This window comes from Parasteatoda tepidariorum, chromosome 9, assembly GCF_982258835.1.
Source record: "Parasteatoda tepidariorum strain Cologne lab strain chromosome 9, Ptep-v5.0, whole genome shotgun sequence".
Classification (NCBI taxonomy): domain Eukaryota; kingdom Metazoa; phylum Arthropoda; class Arachnida; order Araneae; family Theridiidae; genus Parasteatoda; species Parasteatoda tepidariorum.
Genome location: NC_141763.1, coordinates 60,852,879 through 60,869,225, shown reverse-complemented (window position 1 = coordinate 60,869,225; position 16,347 = coordinate 60,852,879). Strand labels below are relative to the sequence as shown.

General features: G+C 27.8%; 2 protein-coding genes across 2 annotated transcripts; both read right to left on the bottom strand.

Annotated features, from left to right (window-relative positions):
• Positions 1 to 122: 122 nt before the first annotated feature.
• LOC107443583 (diphthine methyltransferase) lies at positions 123 to 16,319 on the bottom strand. The gene is made up of 8 exons (XM_016057499.5): positions 16,142 to 16,319; positions 7,307 to 7,462; positions 4,656 to 4,972; positions 3,258 to 3,406; positions 3,061 to 3,130; positions 2,560 to 2,625; positions 1,606 to 1,769; positions 123 to 434 (listed from the first exon to the last, which is right to left on the bottom strand). The coding sequence occupies exons 2-8, from the start codon at positions 7,445 to 7,447 to the stop codon at positions 244 to 246; spliced, it is 1,098 nt and encodes a 365-aa protein (XP_015912985.3). The 5' UTR covers positions 7,448 to 7,462; positions 16,142 to 16,319; the 3' UTR covers positions 123 to 243.
• On the bottom strand, positions 9,311 to 16,260 carry LOC107443584 (cyclin-dependent kinase 2-associated protein 1). Its single transcript, XM_087151964.1, has 3 exons — positions 16,234 to 16,260; positions 15,327 to 15,384; positions 9,311 to 11,835 (listed from the first exon to the last, which is right to left on the bottom strand). Exons 2-3 carry the CDS (start codon positions 15,327 to 15,329, stop codon positions 11,473 to 11,475), a joined length of 366 nt encoding a protein of 121 aa, XP_087008090.1. The 5' UTR covers positions 15,330 to 15,384; positions 16,234 to 16,260; the 3' UTR covers positions 9,311 to 11,472.
• Positions 16,320 to 16,347: the final 28 nt, after the last annotated feature.

Here is a 16,347-nt window from a genome sequence, read left to right as displayed (position 1 = left end):
ACCAAACAAAGAGTTTAAAAAAAAAAACTTTTTTCTACTTCTTATGACTGTCAAACATAAATTTGGTAAATAATTAAATCTTAAAAATATATATATGAATTTTCAGTACAATCTCAGCAAAATTTGAGAGTATTTATTTTATTAACAAACTGTGTATATATATACATATATATCAGGAAAAAAATGCAATAATAAAATAAATTGCAAGCTCAAAATAAAACAGCATTAAAATTTACTGAAATATTACGAATTTATTTTCCAAACATGCAATAATTTGTCGTAAAAAGAACAAGAAGCAACAAAATTGCTTTTGTTCGAACTTGAGTTAAATTCCTTCAATGGATCGTCATTCTGAGCATTCAGCCAACACCAATCAACTCCATAGGCCAAAGATTCATGTTTTTTATAGTCACTTATAATGTTCAAACTATCACCTAAAAATAAAAATATATTCTACTTTAAATCTAATAATGAAAAAGTAATATTTACATCATTATATTTATTGCAGCAATTTTTGTAAAAAAAGGCAAAGCATTCCCATAACAGCTTGTTGTGGGTATGGGTTGTCATGAAAGTTGAGGCTTTACAATTTTGTGGTAAACGGCGTGACTGTAGTATTGTGTTTTTGCATCCCAACTAGCTGGTATCCATTGATCTGAAGCAGGGTGGGCTACAAGCCGTCATTGAGGACTAGCAAATATTGTAGTTGTCTAACCAACTCCTTGTGAACTTCAAGCAATATTACATGACTAAACATTAAATACTAAGAGAAGAGGAAAAAATTAAATTTTTCTCCTTTAACTCAGAATTTTCATTTAATGGATTTTAATTCCCCTTGTTGTTAAGAGTTGCTGTGGATTAACTGCAAGATATTAATATGTTTTCTGTTTATGATTATACATCTAAACCATAACTAATTTCAGAAAACCAGATTAAAATCATTGATTGAAAATAAAATTTTGTCAATTTATTTCTTTTCATGTATAACAACTACAGGAAAAATAATAAGCTGTAGCTTATAAAATTTCAGACATTTTACATGTATAATATACGGTAAATAGATGGAAATTATTTTAATTGTTCTGTTCTATAAATAATGTTTTCATAAGCTTTTTTTTTCTAAACTTCCTGAATAATTAAATAAATAAAAATAATGATAAGAAGTAGATAACACTAAAATAATATTAGAACCTATTTTTCTTGTTGGTTTTATAGTGCTAAGTAGATTGCAGGTTAAAATACAACTTTCTAAGTACTTGATTGCTGGAAGATTAACATTCTTTGCATTAGGGAACTCAAACTTATCAAATTCTTGATTAGTTACAGACATTATTTATATTCAGAATTTTAGGTTGGCAGCTTGCAAAATAAGTATAATATAAAATTTTCTTAAGTCATCTCAAGGTTTATGAATTAAAATAATACCGATTATATTAATGATTTATTTTATTGAAAATAATAGTAAATGAAATTATAATTTAGTTTTTAAAAAGCAAAAAATATGGTACATATATTTTTACATTACATGTGTTATAAAGGCATTTTTCTTGAAAGAAACATGCATGGAATAACATCGAAAGCATTTTGAATTGGAATAAAGCTTACTTGTTACAGACAAAACGTGAAATCCATTGTGCATTGAGGCTGACAGTAAATAATCTGGATTGTAGGGATGCCATTTTAATCTCCACACACCACCTCCGACTAATACTTCAGAGAGTGGGGATTTTATTGATCTTGTGTCCCACAAGAATATATTTTCATCATAGCTAAAGAGAGAAATATTAATTTCAAAATATCAAAAAACTTTAAAGATTATTTGGTACATACTTATGTGTTTCAATATACCTTAAAAAATCACCAAAATAGTGATTTCAGAGATGCTAATTAATTGTGGTAATAGGTACTATTTGTACTGTGGTAATAGAGAACCAATGCAGACTCCAACTGCTATGGAGTCTCCATAGTTTAAGAAAATATTTTTTCTAGTGTTAATGAATTTTGTATTTTGTCTACTATTAAACACCAATTTAAACATTTACATATGAGGTCATTTAGACCAGTGCTCCCCAACCTTTTTATCACAGCGGACCAGTTATTGTTTGGTAATTTTACCACGGCCTGCTGAAGGTAGAAGGGATGTTGATTGTTTATATTTTAGATTATTTTGTATTTAATAACTTCAATTTAATTGTAATTCAAAATGCCTCCAAAATAAAATACGATTATGTGTGCAGTATTGGTGTGGATTTAGGTGACATCCCTCAGCTCTTTTTTAAACAAACATAAATAAATTAAATAAAATTATGATTCAATAAAACTCCATAAACAAAATAAAAGATAAACTATATAAACATGGTAATCTAACAAACAAATATCTATATAACACTGAATGGAGTTGCAAGGCAGCGTAGCGATCGCAATCATTAATAATTGAACACAGCTCAAAGTACTTTAAAGTAATAATTTAAAACTAGCTAACTGTGTAATATAAAACAACTTAAAATTCAATAATATCGGTTTCCAGGAGGATAAAAAAGGAACTAAAGATATAGGTACCTTCCAGTTACCAACAAATGTTCTCTTTTTGTGCTCTTTGATATTGCAGTCACACCCATAGAATGCCTAAACAGAGTGATTTGTTATTAATGCTACTATTATTTTAATTGAGAGCAAAAAAAAAAAAATAATAATAATAAATGTTACTCTACAACATAGTCACATTAATAAAGGTACAATTTTGGATACAAAATAATGCATTTTCACACAATGCAAAACTGAGAAACACATTTTTTAATTAATAAAAATAGGTAAAGTAGGATGTACAAAAGAATAATGTTAACTAACTGATACTAAATGGTTGAATGTAGGTTCAAATTACAATTAATCACAAATTTTAAACATTGAAAGCAAAGTAGTTAACATTTGACATCAATGCTAAAACAAAATGTGGCTTATTATAACAATTCAAATTAAATTTTAAAATAAAACTCGTGCTCAATATTCCAATACTCCTCAAAAGTTTAGATAGAAGTTTTATAATATTTTATATGCTAATACCTTTTATTAACAAAAATACTAGATGATAAACTTCTTAAATCCCATCCTTTAAAACAGCAATCATCTCCACCTAAAAAATACATATTTTGTAAGGAAAATATCAAGTTACTATTATATATAGTATACACAAGAAAATATCAAATTACAGTTTGATACATTATACAGCCATATTATTTCATTAAATAAACCTAAATTACCTGAAAATAACATATGAGGTTGGGCATAATCGAATGCACAAATCCAAGATTCAAAATTGTGTGCCTTCCAACGATTTAGCAAGAGTAAACTACTATCTTTAAGCGTCAGATAGTTCAAACTTCCTAAAGTATCTGAAGCAATAATATTCCTAAAATTGATAATTGATTATATACATACAAAACATTTTTAATATATTTCGAAACAAGAAGTTATAAATAGCAGGGTGGTGTTTCAAAAATATAGAAACAGAAGAAAAATTTATTAAACACAAAGGCAGGGAGAGATATGTCCTGCAAAAATGTTGCTAATTAGATTAAGAAGAAAGTGCTTGTTCTTGGAAAGGGTTTTATATCTTTGTGAACAATATTAAAATATTAATAGACCTTAGTAATGTGAGACTGGTCACTTTCCCATGCTATAGAAAGCCACATCATGTTTTCTAAGCAAATTAAATGAAAAGCACAACACTCTTTGTGGGAAAGATTTTAATAGATGGCACTATGCACATTTGATATAAGCTCTGTTTATATTAATATACAATTATTTTAACATCACATAATATTCCTCTCTCTGAAATTTTTTTTTACCAATAGGCTAGCCTATTGGTGAGAATTTCCCTAGTAACACTGTCAACGTCCAAATTAAAATAATTAAATTTTGTTTGTTGTCCAAATGATAGCTATATAATCATAGCTTATATTTGTTTTTTAATGTGTAAGCATTGCAAAACAAAGAGAAAGAATTACAAAATTGACATTTATATAAATGCAGCTAAATATTTCACTACAATGTTCAAGACAATTCTATGACAGCTAATAAAATAATGTAAATATTTTCTTTTCTCGTTGAGAAGTTCTAAAAAAAAAATTGCATGAAATTTTACATTTTTTTTTAAAACTATTATTATAGGTACAATAATTTGTTTTGACCAAAAAATAGACGACTAATAAAAATTTTCTAAGAGTTGTTTATTTAGTAAATGAAAGCTTGAATTGAATAATAAAATCAGTTGGCATTTTTTCAAAATGCATGTATACACACAATAAATAGGCTTATGCAGACAAACTAGCAGATGAAAAGAAGAAATTATATTCAAAATTAAAGTATTGTATTTGAAGTAGCTCCTGCGAAAATTTCGAAATAGGATAAACTTTATTTTAACATAACTTTTGTTTCCAATTTTGAAAAGCAATAATAACAAGTACATTTTTAGACAAACTTGATACAGTAAAAAATATTTAAAATAAACTAAAAAGTTTGCACAATTATATAGATTAACAAATAAAGAAAAAGAAATTTATATGTGATTAAAAACATTTTGTGTAAAGAACATTAAATGAACCTCATTTTAATTACTTGAAACAAGTTCTATACATCATAAAATTTTCAAAACTTACATTTCTGATTCACAGGACCGATCTATAGATAAAACCATGTTTTTTGTGTTTTTCTCAAGAGTTTGGCAACTTTCTAGTTTAAGTGAAACAGAGTTTTCCTCATCCACTAATTTCAGTAATAAAACCTGGCCACTACTACAGGCTACAATCAGATATGCACAATTTCCATAGAGCTGTGGACACCATTTCATATCCAAGACTCCACAGGAATCATATGAATAAATTTTTCTTAGAGTAACATTTTCTTCTTTACATAAGAGCCGATATAAGGTTACACCTCCTTTACGAGTTTGAGTTTCATCTGATTTCACTTCAGTCTACGAAAAAAAAAACTTTTCTTTTTATAAAATTAGCAGCCATTTATGATTGACTTTTGAAATAAAAATGAAGTAATATAGAAATAATTATAATATTGTGAAGTAATATACAACAATTAGTGTAATGCAATAAATAATATATAATTAATTTACAATACATAGAGTGTAGCAAAACTAGTGGACCAGAGAGTAAAGGGTGATAGAATTAGTCAAAACAAACAATCGTCTTCAATGTGGGGTCGATAAAGAGAGGGCAATCAGCGAGAGGGTGTCTGTTGAGATAAATTATTAGGGGGACCGGTAAGAAATGTCGTTTTGGCTCATTAAATATCCGTTAGTCTTAAAAACCAATTCATTTTTTTTCATCCGGGATTGAAAGGCTGTTGCTAACATGAATAACATTATTGACGAAAAATAATATCTTGATAACAAATATCAAATGCACCGAAACAATATTATTTTCCGGTCCCCCTAATACTCAGACAGTGTCTCATAATGTCTAATCTTAAGTTATAATGTCTCTAAAAATGCTTGACCACCACTAACTCAGTATTTACAATTAGTTAAACAAAGTATTAATCCAAAGAGTTTAGAATTGCACAAAAACTTTTAAACTGGTTATGTCTCATGTGCATTAAAAGATGTTTTAATGCATGCTAAGTTTGACAACATAATTCACACCTTTTGATTTTTTTAAAATTTGTTATACCATTATACTTTTTTTTAAAAAAAAAATTATTTTAATTAGCTTGCATGGTTTTCAAAGTTGTTCTATTATTCGAGGATTACAACTGGTTACCGTCTCAATTTTTAAAAAAAAAATTATGCATAGTTAAAAAAATGCTATATTTTCTGTAAATGCAATGTTCGATTCGATTTGAAATAGTATCACATTTTTTATTTAATATTTTATAACCGTCGTTGAACAGTCGACCCAATTTCAGGTTTACGACTACTAATGTTCCACTCCGTAGCCTTTTAATTTGAAGCAATCCAGAAGACAAGGAAACTCCTGTATCAGAACCCCCAGAGGTATGATTTGTTATGAGAACAGGGGGGGGGGCTTTGTAACTCTACAAATTTAATGTGCCTCAGTCACCAGTAACTACATGGGGAGTCATCGGCCGACAGAGATCGAACTCACGCCCTTTTGGATATGGGCCCAGTGCCAGGCTATTCCGGCCCTAGTATCACATGTTGTAACATTTCTGTGCCCGGGGACTTTCATGCTATTAAGATGGCCCTGCTTATGAAACGCCAGTCAGGTCATTATAGAACACTGGCACTTAAAGTATTAATGAAACATCTCTAAAGCAGGATTTAGTGAAATGCAAAAAATTCTTCTAAAATTTGCATGGTTCAATATATAGCTGTTGTGTAGCTTGTATTGCACCTAGTTGTCAAATATATGAGTAATTATTGTGAAGTTTTAATAATAAAAAATTACTTGTGCTTTTAATGTTTGTCTTGATTGTATTTTCCATTTTCAACATGCAGGTGCTCTCTCTCTCTCTTGGCTCGTCTTTTGTTTATTAATCCCAGATTGTACACTGAAAAGTAATTTGTTGTTCGGGAATCTTTCACAGTTGTGAGCATTAATTACGTAGCACCCCATATATGTAAAATCAATAATAAATATATAAAATAGTTTCACTTGCAAATTTTGATTTATATTTTTTGCGTAAGATGTTTACTTACATATATAATTTCAGCATGAATTATAAAAGGTAAAAATGATACAAATTATTTATAAGATTAAAAAAATGCTAGTATGACAAAGAAATTGATGAAACAAAGTTAAAACCACTTCAGGTAAGGATTGTTATATTTTTAATAGCATTTCAAGAAACTTACAATGTAACATTGGAAACTATTAAGGTATTATTTTCAGTTCATACATGTAGGTTGATATTTATAGTAGCATTTTAAATGTAGTTCGCATCAAATTTAAGGCAACTACAAGTAATTGACAATTGAACAGAAAAAGAAAAGAACAAACTAATATATCAATTAATCATATCTCACAGAAAAATTTCACTAGCATTATAATTATTTTATGTAGTTAATAAATAATTAAATAGAAAAAATGAAAAGTGAATTTCTACAGATAAGTTTAAAATATTTGCATGATTTAGTTTTAAAATCTCTTCTTTAAAGTCATTCATAAACAATCCAATTAATGGTTTTTAAATAAAACTATTCAGTTATAAAGAAAAATGTTTCATTAAAAACTTCATTTATATATAGTGAGCAAGCATCAATTATAAATAAAAAAATTACTGTAATTAAAATAGCTAATTATTTTATGAAAAAAATTTATCAAAATTTACTAACTTCTTCTAATTGATAAGTTCCACATGCTAAATAATCTGCATATTTACTAAAAGGACACCATTCCACAGAATCAGCATAAAATTCAGTTGTATCATTATAAAGGAATTCAGTTTCATAGCACTTTTTACTAGAGCCATCCATTGCTAAGCATATAACCTAAAAATAAAAACTAAATATCAAACTAATATTTTTTTAAAATCATGTTTCGTTTTTAGATAATTTAAGGTCAATCATACCACTGCTATAAAAGGAAGTTAAATATTGACACTGTAATAGTTACTAAAGTTATAACTGTCATAGTACATGGGGCAAATATTTTAATTTTCCTTGTGAAACTTGATCTTTTTCATTGATTAACATGAAAAAAAAAGTGTTCTACTGCTCAGGAAACTAACGAGGTTTTACCCTAAGCTAAGTCTAGGCTGATGTTAATAAGTGCTTAAAAACCATTGGATATACGCATATACAAATTTAAAAGTATAAAAATATACATAAAAAGTTAGTGATCATATAATATATAATATTTCATAGATAATTACTAAAATTTATAGAAAATAAACTAGAGTTATGTTTACAAACAAATTTCAACTATACTAATAATTAATGTAGACTTTACTTACAAATAGTGAGAGTACTTCCTTCAAATTATGTTGAATACTGGACAGTTGGTTAGCTGATTAAAATAATTTAATGTACATCATTTGTTTCAAGAATTAACCCTTCATTATGTGAATAATTTGGTTGTTAAGAGAGGTGGTTGTACCCAGAATTTTCAATATTTCCCAAAACAATTAACCCACAAATATAAATATTAAAATTCTCCATTAAAAAAAACAAACATTCTGTACTGTATTGTGCATGAGCCATTCTACCGACATATCCTTTAAAATTGAAAAGGTTTTAAAAAATGAATTACTTTCGGATTGTTTTATTTTAAATCAGTGGTTAAAGTATCTGTAAAGAAAGCATTGTAAAATAAATACTATAATATATTCATTATAAAAAATAAATACTCTCCAAATTGGTTGCGAAAAAATCTACTAGTTTTCAACTGTTGTGTTGTCGTTGTAAGTTTATTGTTGCGCTGAATGACTCTCTTCTGAATTAATGCTTGAAAAGAATAAAAATTTATTTGATCAATATTTTTTCATGTTGTAAGGGAAAATCAAGGGGGTTGATAATCGGTCGCCTAATATAAGACTTCATAACATTACGATTGAGTGAAAAATCGGAGCATAAAAAGTGTTGTAGAAGAAGATTTCTCTTAGAAGTTTCAATGTATATACATAATTTCTCCATCTGTGTTAATTACAAAAATAATTAATAACATCATTGTTTTAGGTATAAAAAATATTAAATTATAAAGGCTTTTAGATCCACCCTATCGACAGAAAGTATGATAAATAGTTACCCTAAAACAGAGAGCTCAATGATGAGACACTGCAATAAATTGAAATGTACATTGCAGAACAATAGCTGCAGAATAATTTATGTTCAGAGCAAGCTATGGTCATAGAGAAATCTGCCCCTAATTTATATTTAGTGTAATATTGGGATTTAAATTAATTACATATAATATTAGTGCAAAGGAGTAAAGATAATTTTTCCCGGTCCAAGAAATATTTAGTCTTGATAATACTTATTCTCAATACATCTCTGTTTTCAACACAATTGCAAATGCTGTAAAAGTAAATTACCACGTCATGACAAAGATTTCATGTGTTATTAATAATTTGACTATCACAAATTAAGGTTTCAAAATAAAACTATAATTTAAAATTAAATGGTAATAAATTAACTAGTGAAGCTTTTTATTTTTTATGTATATCCACAAAACATTTTTAATTATCAAAGCTTTATTGCAGAGCATAAGATATAGTTTTGATCCTAGAAATAGCTAATAGAACATTTTTTAAATTAAATATTCTAAAATGTAAATACATAAGTAAGGTTCTATGTATTAATGAGTTTTGTGATTTTGAGAAAAAAAGAAACTCATTCGTTAAAAAAAACTACTTTATTTAAAATGTCAAAATACCATAATATGTAAACACAGGACAGATTATATTTTTATTAAAAAAAGCAATTGGAATAAGTAATAATAATAGGTTGATTAGCAAATAGCACTATAGACTTAGTGATTTGTATATTGCTTTTTAAATATAAGTAATAAATATTAACAGATGATTAAAAGCAATGATTTAAAAATGAGAGAAAAAATATAATTAACAGAATACCCAGATTAATACAATCTGTGAAAATTTATCATAATTAAAACAATAAATGAAACATATTAGGAGTAAATAGAAAACACTGAAGCATTGGGTAGGAAAATATAGGTCAAATATATTTGAACAAAGTATCATGTGTGTCACCCACACAACTTTTCATGAAATTTTTTTTTTAACATAACTAAATTAGTATCCTGACTAAACACCTGTTAAAGAGCAGGGGTCTGTCCAGGGCAAATTTACTACCGTTTAGCAGTACCTTCACAAATTCAACTTCAGGAAAAACAATAGTTTCACAAAATACTTTTTCTTAAAATTTTATTTTTGTATCCCGTAAGAAACGATGAATCCATATATTTACCATATTTTTTTTGCTGATTTTTTAATTACAATTTTTAATTTTACACAAATTATGTCTAAATTCTCACAAAATAGGTACCTCTCAGAAAAACCTAGACAGATCCCTGAAGAGTGATTGTAATTTAGAAGAAACTGCTCAGAAATGGATTAGCTAAAAACTGGTAATATTGCTCAAAGAAGAAAAAACACGCAAGATTTCTTCCTTACGTGTTCAATTGTAGTGCTTTGTGATTGTGATTCTTTAATATGAATAACAACTTTTGATATCAAACATTGCATACAGAAATATATTTTTTTAAAACTTATAATAAAATCCTTCTTTTTGTTTCTGCATTTATTTTAATCATACAAAAATTAAAGATTTGTTTAATCAAGATCAAAATAAACTTCAAAATCATAAAATTCAAAAAATAGTAATCTAATAAGGAAAAAGGTTTTTTCAACATATTAAAATTTACGTTCAAGCAACTAAAACTAATTGTCATTAATTGTAAGTTGCTAACTTAAACTGACAGCACAATGTTTCAGAAAGTGATGATTTATGTTGCTTGATAATGAACATGAAGATAATCCCAAGAATATGAATATGATTACCTGATAAAAAAAAGTTATCAATTTTATAATTAAAAGACAGTAATCTTGAAAATAGTAATAAAAAAAATATATTTATGCACTATAAAATTTCTCCTCGGTGTACACTTTACTTAAATGCCTAATAAATTCCATCTGAAAAAATCAATATCTTTCAACAAATATTCAGATTATTTTTAAAATACATGAGTCAAAAATGTATTTATATAACACCGGGTGTTGTTCAATTAGATCATATAGCATATCAATAAAATAGCAGAATTTCACATCAGAATTATCATAAATTTCCTCAAAATAAGAAAAGCACAACTATGTTTAACAATCGTGTTTTAGAAATAATAAGTAGAAGATTCAAAGTCTAACATTTTTCATAGGAATTAAAGTAATTCATTAAACACACAAAGGTTAATTTAATAAATATCATATGAACTATTATTTATAAACTTAATTTTTGTATTAATATTACAGAAGAGTGCAGCGAAATTTAAGGAAAAAAACTAAACTTTTCTAAAGGTGAAATTTTTTTAATAAAAATGTTTCTTAGTATTGTTTTCAGATAGGTACTTAACAATTTTAAACCACAAAACCCAAAGACATATTACTGATTAAATAAAAATTCACATATTTTTTGACAAAAACATTCTCAATTTTGAATTATTCTCAAGAATAGCTTATCATTATATTGCCCCAAGTTCTTCATTTCAGAAACATTCTCTTAAATAGAAAATTTGCAATTGAAACAAAACAAAGTAGATGATATTTATATATATATATAAAAAAACAGGGTCCAATATCTTGAATTAATTTTTAGAATATCATACAAATAAAATAAGTTACATTTTTTTTCATTGTTCAGAAGAGATAAAAATGAAGATGTATTTTTCCCAATTTAGTCCATATTATAATACATATAGTTGCATAGATCGTTAAAAAAAAGTACTGAAGTCAAGTGCTTGATTGCCTTATAAATAATAATGAACAGTATCAAGATCTAGCATTTCTCTCAGTTTCCATTAAGCACTCTCTTACTAGAATACGAGCATGGATTATACCACGTTTTAGTCTTTCGGCGGAACTCCTACTTCCAGCATATGTAGGACGTATGTCTTTACCCAATTCTTCAATGATTGCAAGAAGTTGGGAATACTTTGGCTTTGGTTGTTGACGTGAAGATCCCGATCCACTTGTCTGAGGTGCGGGATAACAAGACGTGGATGTAACAAGAGCAATGTCATCATTTTTGTCATTACGTGGAGTACCCGGATTACTTGGCAATGGAGTTCCTGGATTACTCTGAGCAGGGGAATCAATCGAATGATTGTCATCATCCATTTTCTTCAGATTACTCTGTAATAAAGATGAAAACATAAGAAAATCTAAAATAACAAAATATTGCTATCCTTAGTTAAAAATAAATAAAATAATAATAATCATGGACCCCGAGCCAAAAATCATTTGATGATTCAGCTGCATTCCCAGATAATAAGCTCAAGTAGTTTTACAATATATATTTATGGATGCTGTTGAATTTCCGATAACATGAAAAATTTATTATAACGAGGAACATTCATTATTGTATTTTAATTATAAAAATAAATAGTGCATAACCAAATTAGCTAAATAAAATATATCAGCCAGACACAAATTATCTGTATTTGTAGAAACATCAAGAAACTAAAAGCACAAAAATTTATTTTTATTTTAAACCAAAAAAATTTAAAAGACTGAAAAAAAAAAGACTATTATTCAGAAACTAAAAGACTACTGGAATATGGAATTTGCATTAACCGTTTTTACTTTCTAGATAAGCTAATACTTATTTTATTTCATAACTGTTGCTGAACAGCTAACCCAATTTTTGGGTTTAGGATTACCAATGTTTTTCAGCGGATTTGGATACCTTTCCCTCAAAATATAAAAAGAATCTGGAAAATATGGTTCCCTTAAAATAAATTTTATCTTTAATCTATTTCACCATATCTCAATAATTTTTTTAGTTAATAGAAAAATTATTGGACACGATTATAAAATTCTTTCATCTAACAAACATGCCAAGAAGAAAAAAAAATTTATTCATACCTTATAATCATCATACTTTATAACAGTAAAAAAATATTGAGTTGCAAGTGTAAGGTATATAAATTCTTTTACTTCATATAGAGTATAATTTTATGAGGCAAAACACTAAATTTTAATGGAGTTTTTCCTGAGAAATCTTATTTTAAATATGTATGACTAAAGGTAAATTGTTCTAAGTCAGGGGTCCGCAATCTATTGAAATGGAAGAGCCAAAAATTACAAAATTTCCCAGTTTTTAAAGAGCCACTAAAAAATTTTGATTTAATATTACAGTATTTGCTTACAAATACTTTGATTTTATTTTTAATTTAAAATAAATGGCTTTAAATACAGAATAATATTTATTCATATAAAAACACAAATATAGATAGTTATATCAATGGGAGCATTGGCTCTGCAGGCCTCTTAAAAGTCTGGCTTATAACTTGTTTTAAGTTTCAAGCACAACTCTAGATTTTTATTTGTGAGTTGAATTCTAACTTGACTCTTTATTATACTCATGAAAGAAAAAGCTTGCTCTCACGAATATGTCGACCCGAAGATCGTCAGCACTTCATATGCAAACTTCTTCACCTCACAATAGCCATATAAGATCATTCCATGCATCAAATATGAAGGCTTTAACTCGCGAAATTTCCTTTAGAGCTGTCCACTTGTGCTAGGCGATGTGCATGCATTTCAGGACCTCCAACTTGCTTTTGGGTTCTGTGAACTTCACTAGTCTTTGGTTTTCAAATCCATCAATTGCATTAAAAGGGATCTAGCCACAATTCCAAACATTTCAATGTCAATCTCATTTGCATTTGTGTAGAGGATTTGCAATGAACGAGAGAGTACTTTTGTTTGTTTTTAATTTCTTGAATCTCTCAGCGAATCCATCCTTCATGTTCTTTAAGGCGATGCTGAAGTAATTCGTATCAATAGTCGAATTGGTCCCATTACAATATTGCTTCAGATTTTTAAAATGATGTAATTTATCACTCACCATGTCTTCAACAAAAAGAAGTCTTTTTTTTTTAAACAAACATCAGGCATGAAAGTGGACAAAAATAAAAAAAGCTGAACTTTTACAATGCAGGCCCCTGGGAGGAGAAGGGGGGGGGGAGTGCTCTATATGATACTGAGATTTATAAAAGCAACTTTTAACTATGCTGGGATATTTTTATTTAATATTTAAAGTGGCAGAAGTATTTCGACAGTTAACTTTAAATTTTTCTTAAATATAATTTTAAAATTGTGACCACTACTATATTAAAAAAAAATTAAGCAAGGAAGGCACGACTATTAAATTACTTACTAATGAAAAATATACCACATCCTTACAGAAAACTTACTTCTACTTCTTTCAAGAATCACGATATTGCATTTTAAAATAGCGTGAATATGAATCACGATATTGCATTTTAAAATCGCGTGAATATGAATCGCGATTTTGGATTTCAAAATCGCGTGAATATGAATCGTGCGGTTGGATTTTAAAATCACATGAATATGAATCGTGCGGTTGGATTTTAAAATCGTGTGAATATGAATTGCGATTTTGGATTTTAAAATCACGTGAATATGAATCTCGCTGTTGGATTTTAAAAACACAAAAATACTAATTGCGATATTGAACTTTTAAATCGCGTAATTAAGAATCGTGATGCATAATTTTTACATCACGTGAATACTAATCGTAATGAGTAATTTTTAAATAGCGTACAAATAAGAAAAACAATACTTGATATTACAACTGTGTGATAACGAATCGTAATATTGGATTTAAAAATGAGTGAATATGAACTGCAATGTTGGATTTTAAACTCACGAGAATACAAATTGCGATGTTGGGTTTTAAAAAACGCTTAAATACAAATCGCAATATTGGATTTTTAAATTGAGTGAATAGGAATTGCTAGTACGGCTTTTAAATCAGTTAAATACGAAAATCGATGATAGATATTAAAATCGTCGTATTAAAAACCGCGATTTTAGCAGATTCCGGGGCAGTTCCTAATATTTAAAATTCCGAAAATCAGCCAAACAAAACAAATCAAATATCGGCGGTCGGAAACGAAACGCTTAGACTCCTTTCCACTTTATAGCGGAAGTCGCGGTAATCCGACTATCGTTCGGGAGGCTTGGGTTCTCTAATTGGATTCCCCAAAAATTTTAGTTTTTGGAACATGGTCGGAAATTTTAAAAATTGGGAGAAAAAAGCGGATTTCCGCTTTTTCGCGGAAGTCTTTCATCCCTGAAACATACTCCTTCTAACAAGGCGTAGGCTTGGTTGCCCTTTCCTTGCAGATTTAGATTTCATTCATTTAGTTTCACTGTGGCAATTAACATTTGTAATTAACAATTATAAAAATAGAAGTAATTACTAAAATTAGGCACATAAAATATGTATATATATACATACATATTATTTTTTTAAGAGTTTTGATAATAAATCAAAAATGCTTTCATATAGAACTGGAGAGCTCTAACTCTACGTCAAAAGAGCTGCATGTGGCTCGCGAGACGCAAATTGGTGAACTCTGGTCTAAGTTAAGCAACTTGTTACAAATATTTATCTGTATGTTAACTATAAAATCTGAAAACATAATATTTAAAGAGAATAAAATTTAAAATATCTCTTGCTTCTTTTTGCAATAAAAAGGGTTGAACAAACAGATACAGGTTATCATAGCACAAAATACAAATACAGAAAATACAAATAAATAGAAAATAATAATTCCTGCAATAAACAGGCAACAAATTAAACAACTACATACCATTTTAGAACTTTTCAGCAAAATCTATTTCTACTAATTTTCTCACAAGCAAGCTAACCTGTAAATACGCAAACGTATACTACATCACTACTGAACTAAATTGGTCCTTAATATTACATACTTGACCATTTCACAATACATACTTCTGTTTAAGGGCTTTTGTAATGGCCTTTAATACCTGCTTAGTAACATAAATGAAGTTTAAAAAAAAGTGTTTAATGAGAACACTTGAAACAAACATTATTGTTATTTATTTTAAACATAATTTAATTAAAATAAAGAGCACCTTGCAGCTAAAAATATTTTGGACAATTTCTGAATCAACAGTAGGTTACAAAATACACAATCTGCAATAAGTCTAAACAAGCATTTTAAACTTATTTTAACTTTAACATTGTAATCACTATTACTAAACAGTAATTTTTGTATTAACTCTCACAAAATTTCACGGCATTAAAGATTTACTCAGTTTAAATTTCGGGCAAGAAGTTTTTATTCTCGTGATAAACATTATTTTATTGTAGCCTTAAAAAAAGAATAGATAAAATTGGGGGAAAAATTAAATTTAGGGGATGAATTTAGGTCTTTCCTACTTGTAATCTGAATGTTAGTAATTACACTGAAAAGGTCATTTTAGGGATAATATTCGAAACATAAGAAAAAAAATCTGAATTTATATGCAGTTTCACTAAATTAACATGCATTCATACAAACTTATTTAGGAAGGCATTTTTAAATTGGTAATCTGATATAAATACTGAAAGGAAATTATTCTCATATTCAATACATTTTATGAACAGTATCTTGATATTTACCTTTGTCGAAAGGTTCGTAAATATATTACTTGATTAAGCTTTGGTCGGAATATTTTTATTTGTATGCAATTAAAAATGCCAATTAAACTTACACCAACTTTTTCAGATCGTGATTGTTTACAACAAAACCATTAATAACCATAATCGTGACTATATCAGTTTACGTTGCCAAATATATCTTAAATTTCATTTCATTTTCTCTACTT

Coding starts and splice junctions, on each gene's coding strand:
- LOC107443583 (XM_016057499.5), bottom strand. CDS start 7,447: ATGGATGGCTCTAGTAAAAAGTGCTATGAAACTGAATTCCTTTATAAT. Junction 3,407..4,655: donor CGGTCCTGTGAATCAGAAAT/GTAAGTTTTGAA, acceptor TATCAATTTTAG/GAATATTATTGCTTCAGATA. Junction 435..1,605: donor TCACGTTTTGTCTGTAACAA/GTAAGCTTTATT, acceptor TTTTATTTTTAG/GTGATAGTTTGAACATTATA.